General features: G+C 39.1%; 1 protein-coding gene across 2 annotated transcripts in view; it reads left to right on the forward strand.

The window, feature by feature from the left end:
- The window catches only part of BLMH (bleomycin hydrolase), a 45,756-nt gene that overhangs the window by 11,201 nt on the left and 21,374 nt on the right, over positions 1-13,181 (forward strand). For both annotated transcript variants that reach the window (XM_049859765.1, XM_049859766.1), the window contains exons 7-8: positions 11,859-12,014; positions 12,941-13,099. In XM_049859765.1, coding sequence (XP_049715722.1) covers positions 11,859-12,014; positions 12,941-13,099 — 315 coding nt within the window. The remainder of the gene's footprint in view (positions 1-11,858; positions 12,015-12,940; positions 13,100-13,181) is intronic.

The following is a 13,181-nucleotide window of genomic DNA, read 5'->3' on the forward strand; positions in this document are numbered from 1 at the left end:
TCGCAGTAGAACTGTGCTCCATAGAGTTTTAAATGGCTGATTTTTTCAGAAGTAAATTATCAGGCCTTTCTTCTGAAGTACCTCTCGGTGGACTCAAACTTCCAACCTTTTGGTTAGTAGCCAAGCATGTTAATCATTTGCAACACCTGGGGACTCCAGGAGAGGAAACAAGGACCAGCCTGTGAGCCCTATACATATGGTATGGAGTTTGGATTTTATTTTGAGTGAGGTAACCTATTGAGGGTTTTAAGCTGAGGAGGGACATGGTTAAATTCTTATTTTTTAAAATTTACCCTGGCTGTTTTGAGAAGAATGAATTGTAAAGCAAGAGAGGAGCGGAGACCAGTTAGATGACTAAGGTGGCAGTCAAGATGAGAGATTATAGTGGTTTGGACCAGGCTGGTGAGAGTGAGGATGGAGAGAAGTGAGTAAGCTCTGGGGTATATTTTGGAAGTGAGACTGTCAGAACTTGTTGATGAAATGGAAAAGAGAAGAATCAAGGTGATGTCATGATATCTTGGAGAAGGGCTTGCAGGTGTGAAGGGAGGGCTTTTTGTTAGCAGTATTGTAGAAGGGAATAGCAAGCGTGAATGAGAAAACCAAAAAACCAAACCCACTGCTGTCGAATCTATTTCGATTCATAACGACTCTGTGGGACAGAGTAGAACTGCCCCACAGGGTTTCTAAGGCTTAAATCTTTACAGAAGCAAGACTACCATATCTTTCTCCCATGGAGTGGCTGGGGGGTTTGAACCACCAACATCTTGGTTAGCAGCCAAGCTATTTTAACCACAAGCCACCAGGGCTCCGAGAGAAGTTAAAATGGAAGAAGTTCTGGAGGCGGGAACTAATAGATGTGGTGTACAGTAGTGCTGTTCAAACTTCAGTGTGCATATGAATTACCTGTAAAGATATTGTTAAAGTGCAGATTGATTCAAAAGGTCTGGGTTGGGGCTGAGAGTCTGTATTTCTAACAAGTTCACAGATCAAAGAACCACGCTTTGAGTAGCAAGGTTTAAAGCTGTTGTGGTTGTTAGGTGCCGTCGAGTCTGCTCTGACTTGTAGCGACCCTATGCACAACAGAACAAAACACTGCCTGGTCCTGCGCCATCCTTAAAATCGTTGTTATGCTTTAGCTCATTGTTGCAGCCACTGGGTCAGTCTACCTCGTTGAGGGTCTTAAAGTAGTCCAGTATATTCCCTGTCAATAAGAATGGTTGAAGGATTGACATATTCTGGTTAAGCACAGTAGAATAACCCGGTAAGAATTAGGATATGGAAAAATACTCTCTATACTTAAAACTATTTCTTTCCCTTGATTCAAACATCACTCTAGAGGTAGTCTCAAGATCATTAGTGTGATTATTAGTTTTCATTGCACTGTAGGTACAGAATTGTAAGTATTGGTTAATACAGTTTCAGATTACAGAATAAAAAAACCAGAGCTTACTTGTTTTATTTATTAAGAAACTACTTTGAAACTTAAAGGTGTTCTCTTGGTTGAGGTGTGCAAGGATTTGATGAAATTTTTGCCCTGACCATATCTTTGCTGACTTCATAGGCTTTGACTAAGTACCTACTTGGGATTTATCTTTTCATATATGCCTTCTGTCTGAGCTCTCTGAGTTCGTTCCCATAGGCATCACTGAAGGGCACATACGTTTTAAATGTACCTTTTTATGTCTTTCCCTGCCTGAAAGTATATTTAATGCAGTCTCAGGTTTTTTGAGTTTGACAGATCCTGCCCTTCTTTCATTCTCCACCAGAAAACAGTAGAGAGCTGTTTACCCTTCTTTCCCCTTTCTCTGCATATCATCAGTCACCAAGATTTATTACTCCTTCTCTCCTGTAACTAGCTCCTTTATCCTGTCAAAAAAAAACCTAAATGCTTAGAGAAACACCAGAAATTATTGTAACAAGATACATCTACTGTGAGTAGGTTCAATGTGAATCAGGCACCTGTCAACCCAAGTATAGGGAAAGCCCTCCAAAAAGGGGGCTATATAAAGTTATTGTTATGTTAATTTATCAGAAGATAACGCCAAACACAAGCAGCGTTTCAGGGTTCTGTTGGTTATTGAAAGATAGTCACCAAGGGCACGCCATGCATCCTAAAACACAGCCTCTAGTACAAACCTGTAGTTCTTGCTTCTCAAACAAAGCTGGCTGCAGGTAGATAATTTTCTAAAAGAACCCAATGCCTAAAGCCAAATGGTCTCACTAAGCTGCTTACTAGGCTTATTGTTTGACCTAAAGGTGACTCCAGGGAACCAGTCCCTTCAAAGTTGAAAGGACACCTAAGGGCAGATGGTGTGGGTAAAAAAAAATAGGTCATCCCAATTCCATGAATCTGGAAATCTGGATTCCAGGAGAATCAAAACGATTTTGTCAGCCATCAGCTATTTTCTCTGGCCACTTTAGTGCCAGTCCCCCCTCTCCCACCAGCCGTTCTACTCTGTGATTAATAGGTCATTTTACTTTTGAACCTAGTTTCCCCATCAATAAAATTGAAAAGTTGGATAGATGATTTCATAAGGGTACTATAGCTTTTGGTTTTTATAGCAGTGGAAATAACTCCTATTTCTATAGTGCTTTATACTTTACTGGATGCTCTCAACAGTCTAGTATTCTGTATACAAATGAGGATTCTAAGATTCTGTCACTTCTGCAGTGGTTCTAAGTGCTGAAATTGTTTAGTCTTAGCTGTTTTGCTCACTTACAGATAGGTTGGTTTTATCTTTGCACTTCGTTCCATTCTCACCCTTCCGTTTACTATGATCGCCTCTATTCCGTGTCTGCCTGTAGCTGCCTTTAAAGTCCTTAAGGATCTCACCTTTCTAGGTGTTCATGACTATCAATGGTTGCATCCTCCCTTCCTCCCCTCCCTTGACATCTGTGCCCGAAATTTAGCCGTCGGTAGAACTGACTCAATCCCACATCATTCAGCTTCAAATTGGGGTCAGTACAGCCTTCCTTGTATTCCTTGTGTCACACTTTCTGTGTCCTTTTTTCTTTTTGCCCTTTTCCTTTCTTGATTCCGTTATTCATCATGTTAGGCTTGAGGAAATCGTTTAAGACAGGTCTCTCCATTAGGGGAAAATTGTTTTAGAGATCAGTTACAATGGGAGTCCTTTACAAAATTACACTTGAGAGGCAAGATCCTTATTTATAATTCACACTCTGCTTACTTACAAAATGGATTTAAACTGGAAATAGGACTCGGACCTTTCTGACACGAGCTGCAGCATTTCCGATGGGGATATAGATTGGCTGGAAGGGACTGCACGCGCCCACACTGTAAGGTTAGTTTAAGTTCCCACTTTAATTAGTCAGGAATTCAAAACCTCCCTCAGAAGCCAGATGGCCCCAAGAGGCAGATACAGATGCAGTGTATCTCAGTGCAGCTTCCCTTGACCACCTCCTAAGTGTACAAAGGAAGGGTCTCAGTGAATCTAAAAATTGAGCTCAATTTTTGACATACCGCTGCCGTTTTATACTAAGGATTTGTATCACCATTTTAGGAGAACTTTCTCTAATATCTATGTGTAAGGGAATAATTACAAACACTGGAGTCTCCTATTTTTCTAAATCAAATTCAGAATCAGGACAGCCACGTCATTATTGGATTGAGGAGTTGGAGGAAAGCATAATCATTTCCCAGATATCACTGAGCTGCCTTCAGGAAGTCCATATTCCCAAAGTCCACCCCTGTGACTCTGTTTAATACCTTTTATCTAATTGGTTCTGATTACTAAGCTTGGTCTAAAATCACAATTACAAGTCATGTAATCAGTAAATATTTCTGTAGGACCTGCTGTGTACCTGGTACTGTTCTAGGCATTGGGAATTCAGCAGTGAACAAAACAGCCAAGAATCCATGCCTTCATGGAGTTTACATTCTAGTAGAGAGAGATACATGAAATATGTAAAAAATATAATATACCAGAAGGTGATAATAAAACAGGAGAGAAAGCTAGTGGTAGGATGGGGGAGTCGGGGGGGAGGTTTCAGTTAAAGTCCCAGATACATTTCCCTAAAAGGGCCAGTTGTGGTTTTGCAGCGTGTAATTATATTCTGAGGAGTGCGGTTGTGCTCTTACTTTATTCAGTTCTAATAACTTACGTTTAGTGTACAGGATTTTTGTGTGTGTGTCCTGAATGTCAAGTGCATCTTGTGAGAAGCAGGCGACACTCCTGCATTGTCCACCAGAGAGCAGACTTGGATATCCAAAGCTTACTGTCTGCTGCTTGCCAGTTTTGTACCTTTGGGAACAGGGAATGTTATTTCAGAACAGCTTAATCTTTAATCAAGAAAATATAGTATCAGGGATCCTGGAGATTATACTTTGGAGAGTTTTTTTTTTTTTTTTTTTCTTCATTAGAGCTCATTTAACTATTATTAGTTTACTCAGAGGCAGTTATTCCCTCCAGAGTGTTACAAACGGACTTAAAAGTGAATGGCTTTGGTAATAATTTGTAGTCGTGGCAAACAACATAAAAGCAGCATGTCTGAAATTACAGAGGTTTGCTGGAATCTAAGGGAAAGAAATGTCACCCCATCTTTATTCACGCCTTATACATACATTTGATAGAAACTCAGATTTATAAAATATGCAGTAGGGCATATTTCAGCATACAGTTCATTTAGATGGTGGAAGTGCATATTTCCTCTCATTTTTTGGAGTCAAGGATTTTTTTTAAAGAAAGAGGGAGTGATTTAACACTTTATTTTTACTCAGCTAGGGAGTCAAGTGCACAATTAAGATACTATATAAATTATAGTGTAAAACATTCATGTTTACCTTTAGATGTGTTTAAAAGTAGACAAATTCACTCAGTTATCTTAATCTTCCCTGTGCCTGGTCCTAGCCTCCCCACTTTTTTTGGCCAGGGCCTGGCTGAGCAGGATAAACTACCTTTGGATAATTGAGAATATCGAAATGGTCCCACTGAAATATAGCACAGATGTGACAACAAATACCAGTTGGAAAAAAACACATCGTTGAATTCTATAAAACATTCCTAACCTAAACGTGTTCTAACAATACACCTTTATCACCTTGACCATGGTAGCAGTGTCCTCCTCATGGCATATTCCTAAAGTTGCCATTTGTAGCCTTGGAGCTGAGCAAATATAAAATGACTCTCTGGTCCATGTGAATCCCAAACAGAACTCATTAATCCATGGCTAGAATAGCTCAGTTACTATTGCTAATATGATGCCCTCTTACTTTTTCTTTTTTTTATTAATGCCAGAAACCAACCGTCAGAGTGGTACAACGTTCAAGAGAGGTGGTTAAAGACTAGCTGTTAAGACTCACAAAACATACAATAAAGCCTAGTAAAGGAAGATTTAGAAAACAGAACAAAACAAAATAAAAGGCAAGCATAACCTTTTCTGTAGGCTAACCTGCATCTGTTAAGATAGTAGAAACAGGCTCTGTTTCCCATAATAATACATGACTAAGAGTCTCTTTATTCTTAATTATAGGCCTAATGTCATAAAAAACCCTATTTCTAGTTTCTAGTTTTCACTCTCAGAATAAATTTGAACCCTGCTATGAGGAGTTGGCGTAGTGGTTAAGTGCTACAGCTGCTAACCAAAGGGTCAGCAGTTTGAATCTGCCAGCCGCTCCTTGGAAACTCTATGGGGCAGTTCTGCTCTGTCCTGTAGCGTCGCTATGAGTCAGAATCGACTCGACGGCACTGGGTTTTGGTTTTTATCAGGAGTTGTGTCTCTTCCGTTCTGTCCCAGGGCTTTTGAGGCCTAGAATATCCTGGGGATGGTGAGAAATAAATACAGGGCAGTTAGAGTGGTTGATGATACGTGGTTACAGCCTGAGAATTGAGGGGATCTTGGGTGTGTGTTCCCAGATGGATGAAGAAGCCAGGTAGGGACTGGGGAACTAATGAATTTTCCTATAAGTCAGTCTGGACAAACTCTGGCCACTCAACTCCTCAGATATGGCTAGGGAATGTCAAGAAATAAGCTGCTTAAATGGTCTTTCATCAAGTGATGTGGATAGAGGTGTTAGGAAGGCAAGCAGGCAGGCATAAAAGATTATTTGGTGATTCTAGAACTAAGGAGGAGACAGAAATCTCTGAAGGGAGAAGGCAGCGAATTGGGGAAGAGGGTGGGTTCTGCCAGTTTAAGAACAGCAGAATTCTTAGAAGTGGGGGCCAGGAAGGGGAGGGGAGGGAGAAGTGTGTTTCTTTATAGGCAGTAGCTTTGTTTTCATCCCTAAGCCTTCCCTTTTGACTGTTTTTAGGGTGCCTTTGGGATTTGGCTCACGTCATCTGAGATATTTATCATCTTGCCCTGATTGAGACCCTAGGGACAGAGGGAGCTCATAGAATTAGTAGGATATCATTTGAAGTAAATAGCCCCACTGCTTCTAAGAATAACTCTGTAACATGGGTGGGTTTAGCTGCCCTACCTAACCTTATCCATATTTCACACACCGCTTGAAATTTAGAAATAAAATGTAACTAATGTGCCTCGATGGCAAAATTGGTGTGTATAAGCAGAGAAGTTGAGGGAGAAGATCAGAGAAAAACAAAGTTGAGAGGTCAGTCCATTTTAAAACAGAATTTGCCAATGTTTAAGTTTTTTAACCTATTACAGGGAGCCCTGGTGGCACAGTGGTTAAGAACTAGACTGCAAACCAAAATGTTGGCAGTTCAAATCCACCAGCTGCTTCTTGGAAACCCTATGGGACAATTCTACTCTATCCCATAGGGTCATTATGAGTCGGAACCAACTTGACAGCACATAACGGCAATAGTCTATTATGTGAGAAAATTAATAGTGTATTTTGGGAGTCCTTGTTCTTGCCTAAACTAGAGGCAAAGTAGAGAGAAATGTCCTTCATTATAAATGGAATTGGTAATGATTTGCTGTGATTATCGTGTGGCAGGTTTGAATCCATAATGTATCAGTTAGAGATGATACATTGTTAGAGCTGGCATGTTTGACTTAAATTCCGAGTTCTGGATGTTGGTATGTAGGAGAACATTGCGTAAACATATGAGTAAGACCTCCCCATTAGAATGTTTTTGTTTTGTTTTGAATATTTTATTGTGTTTTAGGTGAAAGTTACACAGCAAATTAGATTCCCACTCAGCAGTTCATACAAAAATTGTTCTGTGACATTGGTTACAACCCCCATAATGTGTCGGCGTGCTCACCATCTCTACTTCACCTGCCCTTTTTCCATGCATGCAGTTTCCCTGCCCCTCCTTGCCTTCTCATCTTTGCTTTTGTGTAAATGTTGGCCATTTGGTCTCTTATGGTTGATTGTTTAAAGGAGCACATTCCTCACAGGTGTTAGTGTTTATTTTATAGGCCAGCCTATTATTTGGCTGAAAGATGACCTCTGGGAGTGGCTTTAGTTCCAAGTTAAAACAGTATCTTAGGGTAATAGTCTCGGGGGTTTCTCTTAATCTATCAGTCCAGTAAGTCTGGTCTTTTTTAGGAATTTGAATTTTGAAAAGTTTCTACAGTTTTCTGCTGTTATAACCAGGACCTTCTATTGTATCCCTGGTCAGAATGATTGGTAGTGGTAGCTGGGCACCATCTAATTCCTCTTGTCTCAGGCTAGAAGAGCCTGTGGTTTGTGTGGGCCATTAGTCCTGTGGATTAATTTCTTCCTTGAGACTTTGGTTTCCCTCATTCTCCTTTGCTCCAGATGGAAAGAGACCAATATTTGTATCTTAGTTGGCTGCTCGCAAGCTTTTGAGACCCCAGATGCTACTCATCAAACTAGGGTATAGAACATTATCTAGAATGTTTTTAAAGAAAGCAGAAACCTAGTTTGAACTCCTAAATCCAAATTTCACAGCAGTCACTGGGCAAGGACATTTGATTTAAGAAAACTGTTTTTAGTGTGGTTCTTCTAGAGTTTGTTGGGGGTGTGGAAGAGGTCTAAGAGGGGCTCCTCCTCTCCTTCATAGATCAAGCCTAGCTGGAGAGACATTGAAGAAGCATAAACGGCCCTGTGAAATCAAATATTGAATTTTTATGCCAGAAGTGTTTAGAGAATGGAGTGTTTGGTGTGAGCTAATCAGTGAAGGCTTTTTGGACTGCTCTGAGCTTTTTAAAGCATGGGGATAAGATTGGGATGTAAGAAACAGAGAAGACAGCAAAGTTATGAAGGTGACAGTGAGCTGAGTGCATTTGGCAGACAGTAAGGAGAGACAGAAAAGTGACTGGAGTGCAAGGTCTGTGATAGGAAATAAAGTTGGATAACTAGACTGGGTGAAGTTATAGAGAGCCTTGAAATCCAAACTATGCTCATCAGGGAAATGTAAGTTAAGACCACATCAGGATGCCATTATATGCCCACCAAAATGGTAAAATTAAAAATACAATGCCAGGTATTGGTGAGAACACAGAGCAGCTGGAACACTTAACATTGCTGGTGGGTATTTAAATTACTTCAACCCTCTTGAAAACTGGATAAAAATGTTCTCAGTAGCTTTATTCATTATAATCCCAAACTGGAAACAACATACATATCCATCAACAGAAAAATTGTAAATCCTGGTATATTTATACAGTAGAATACTGTATAGCAATAAGCAATGAATTATTGATTCCCACAGTAACATAGATGAATCTCACAGACATTATGTGGAACAGTGAGAGCCAGAAACAAAAGAGAATATACTGTTCTTGACAATAGATTTTTAGATATGACACCAAAAGCACAAGTAACAGACGAAAAAACAGATAAATTGAAATTCATCAAGATGAAAAATTTTTGCGCATTAAAGGACTTTATCAAGAAAATAAAGAGACACCCTACAGAATATTTGAGAACCATATGTCAGATAGGGGTTTAATATCTAGAATATATATATAACTCAGCAATGAAAAGACAAACCCAATTAAAAGACGTTCAAAGGACTTGAATAGACATATAAATGGCCAATAAGCACAAGAAAAGATGCTTAACATCATTAATCATTAGGGAAATGCTGTTTAAAACCACAGTGAGATACCACTTCATCCCCACTGAAATGGCTATTATCAGAAAAAATGAAAATAACAAATGTTGGTGAGTATTTGGAGAAATTAGAACTGTTGTGCATTGCTGGTGGGGATGTAGAATGTTGCAGCCACTGTAGAAGACAGTTTGGTGATTCTTCAAAAAGTTAAATGTAGAATTACTGTATGACCCAGCAGTCTTACTTGTAGTTATATATCCAAGAACTTGAAAGCAAGGACTCAAACACATAACTTGTACACCAATGTTCATTGCAACATTAATCACAGTAGTCAAAAGTTGGAAACAACCCAAATGTCCATCAACAGATGAATAACCCAGATGTGGTATGTACGTACAATGGGATATTATTTAGCCGTGAAGAGTAATGAGGTTCTGATACATGATACAACATGGATGAGCCTTGAAACATGATGCTGAGTGAAATAAGTCACACATAAAAGGAGAAATACTGTATGATCCCACTTATATAAAATATCTAGAATAGGCAAGTGCATAGAAACCAAAGTTTACTAGTGGTTAATAGAGGCTAGGGGGAGGAAAGAAAGGTAGGTTCTTGCTGAAAGGACAATGAGTTTCTGTTAAAGATGATGAAAAACTTCGGAAGTGGATAATGTTGATGGCAACATAGCATTGTGAATGTAATTAATGTCCCTGAATTATACACTTAAAAATGGTTAAGATGGCAAATTTTGTTATATATATTTTACCACGATGAAAAGAAAAAAAAAAAAAAAACACATTGGGGAAAAAAAGAGAATATGCCATGTGAATACCAGTCATATGACGTTTAAGAACAGGCAAAATTAGACAGTGGTTATAGAAACCAAAAGAATGATTACCTTGGGGCACGAGGTTATTTACTGTGAAAGGTATCAAAAGAACCTCTTGGGCTCTGGAAATGTTCTGTGCCATCTGAATAGTGGCTACATGGATATATACATATGTACAGATACCACAAGATTAGTGCGTTTTACTTACTGAATGTATGTAATGCATCAGTAAAAAGTAAGAAAATCAAGCCATAGAGTTTAGATTTGTTGTGGGAAGTGATAGGGAACCATTATTGGATCTTGAAAAAAGTGGTGCTTCTACAACTCTCCATCCTGTAATGGTGTGGAGGATGGATGGCATAGAACAGTGTTCAGATCCACCATTGCATACAGGTCACGTGCCTAGCACTATGCTAGATGCTGCTGTGAGGACCACAGGATATCCATGACCTCGTCCTAATCCTTAGGAAGTATATTATCTTTTGGAGGAGACAAGTTACCTGAAACTCAGAAAGTTACAGCAAATGATAAATGGTTAGTTCATGGTGTCATAGGAACAGCACTGAAGTCAGACTTGAGTTCAAATCCTAATTCTGCTGTTTTAACTGGCTTTGTGATTTCAGGCAAGCTGTTTTATTTCCCTGAACCTTGGCTTTCTTATCTGTAAAATGGAAATAATATCTACTGCCTTTGTTGAGAGCTTTAAGAGATAAGGTATTCAAAGATTGCAGTACAGTCCTATAGACACTGGGTAAATATTTCCCCCTTTTTAACCCTATAACTATAGAGCTGTACTTTTTTTTTTTTAAGTGTCCGACCTCAGTTCAGTTCATGGTTCTGTCACTGCCTAGGTGACCTTAAGTAGGTTACTGATTTTTTTTAAATCTTAATCTCCCCTTGTGTGGAGAAAAAGGGTGAAATTATACCTTGAGAAAGTGTTAGGAGAATTAAGTGAACCTAGCAGATACGTATTTTCTCACATAAAATAGACACAATTAATGTAAGATTCATTTCTTTTGAATGTAGTCAAGTATACAAATAATGCAGATAATAACTGATAAGGTTGAATCAAGGTGGTGTCTGGACTGGAGAAAGAGGGGACAGATCCTAGTGTTATGCTTTTAAAAAGACATAATAAACAAGTGTGATACAGGAGAGACAGTGCTGTCTACACTGTGACATTGTACAAGGCGTGTGTCTTTATACTTCTATTTTTGTCTTTCTATAAAAGGAGAATAATAAAAATATACACTTGGATTATTTGAAGCTAATTTGGAGGTGTAACATCATTAGAAAATATGTTATGGTCTCACAACCCAAAAAAAGACAGTACCTTACTACTAAAAGCTATCCCTCTTCTAATAATGTAGTACTTTACTACTAAAAGCTATCCCTCTTCTAATAATACAGTACCTTACTACTAAAAGCTATCCCTCTTCTAATAATACAGTACTTTACTACTGAAAGCTATCCCTCTTCTAATAATACAGTACGTTACTACTAAAAGCTATCCCTCTTCTAATAATATAGTACCTTACTACTAAAGGCTATCCCTCTTCTAATAATACAGTACCTTACTACTAAAAGTTATCCCTCTTCTAATAACTTTTCACAGCCATTGTTATCCAAGTTCCAACTGAAAAGTAAATAACTTTTCTATGAGTAGAGACCCCTTTCACAATCAAAGGAAAACCTAGATGCATAAAGGGAAGGAAATCTATTTATGTCATTATTTGTCACTTGGAAAATAATCAACAGAGCAGCAACCCAGATCTTGTTAGGTATCAATGGTGGGTGGTTTCTTGGCTAAGGAATTTTAATTTACAGGGTAAATACTAAGTAGTAAATATTAACATTTCAGAGTCACATTGTTCAGAGTGTTTATTTGAGAATCACAAATTGACTGATACCAAATCCTGGACATAGCCTTCTAATTTTTGGAGCAAGATTTGATTTCCAATGAAATTTCTGGCTTGGGTTCAGCATCTAATTTCTTGTTTCCCAAGCTTGGAAAAAATAAGGTAAAGAATAACACTTCCCCCTCACCATTGCTCATCTGTCCTCCTTCTCTTTTCCAGATAGTCCGAGTGGTGTGCATCTGTTTAGGTAATCCACCAGAGACATTCACCTGGGAGTATCGAGATAAAGATAAAAATTATCAGAAGATTGGCCCCATAACACCGTTGGAGTTTTATAGGGAACATGTCAAGCCACTCTTCAATATGGAGGATAAGGTTGGAGACTGGCACTGACAGCTGTTTACTGTTTACTTTCAAATGCCTGTTGGCTATAGGGAGGGCCAGAAGGCTCCTGGGTTAACTTGCTTGACCATCAGACTAGACACTAAGCAAACTTTTTTCCTCTTTCTCTTGAGGTATTTTATGTACCTAGTAAAGTTGGTTGTATCAAGATCTACCACCTTTCCCAGTGCTCCAGTTCAGAGACTTTTCTAACTCTAGGCCAGCAGTCAGTTCACTTCCCAAGTGCTCCCCTACTTTGGGCCTAGAATCATTCTCAGGTACAAAGACAATGAAAGCGTATTGAGTGATTATAATCATGTGTTCAGAGCACTCCTGTACTGTAACCCCTTTGGGGACTCCCCCCAGAGAAGGAAGCAATGTCCTATTTTAGTTTTTTCTGCTTCCTTCAGGCTTTCCCCACTGCCTGGCAAGATGATCAGAGCCTCCTTCCTTTATTGGCTTCTTGACTCTATTCTGTGCAGTTGATGTTGTTTTATGATTGAAGCCCCAGTTCTGTTGAAGTATTGCCAGGCGTTGAGCCAGTCTTACAACTTGAGCGCAGGCGTTGTATAGTGATGAGATCTCCATCTAGCCTTACGCAGTGTATGCAGTTTTTGAGAATTAGTTTTTGGAGCAATTCTTGCCAGTAAGAGAAACAGGTAGATGCAGCTCCCACACGTGTCCCACTTAAGAGGAGTAAGTCCATTTGTCCTTGTGCTAATTGGAACGTTCAGGGGCCTCTCTCACATGTATTGTACTGCCTGTGGTTTCTTTGTTTTGTAACGGTGTGGTTGTAGTGCTTTATTCTTAAGGTAGAGGTGATGAGCTTGATGTAATCGTGTGAACCTAAAGTAGAGGTACTTGTCTTGCTTGGCATTCCTAGTTTTATGTTCTAATCAGCATATTCTTGATCCCAATAGATTTGTTTAGTGAATGACCCTCGGCCCCAGCACAAGTACAACAAACTTTACACAGTAGACTACTTAGGCAATATGGTTGGAGGGAGAAAAACACTATACAACAACCAGCCTGTTGACTTCTTGAAAAAAATGGTTGCTGCCTCCATCAAAGATGGAGAGGTTGGTATTGTTTTTGTGTCTTTCTCATTGGGATTAAAACCTCCTCTTATACTTCTTTGGCGTATAAGAAGATAGAGTTTAT

The sequence above is a fragment of the Elephas maximus genome, chromosome 19, assembly GCF_024166365.1.
Source record: "Elephas maximus indicus isolate mEleMax1 chromosome 19, mEleMax1 primary haplotype, whole genome shotgun sequence".
Taxonomy (NCBI): Eukaryota; Metazoa; Chordata; class Mammalia; order Proboscidea; family Elephantidae; genus Elephas; species Elephas maximus.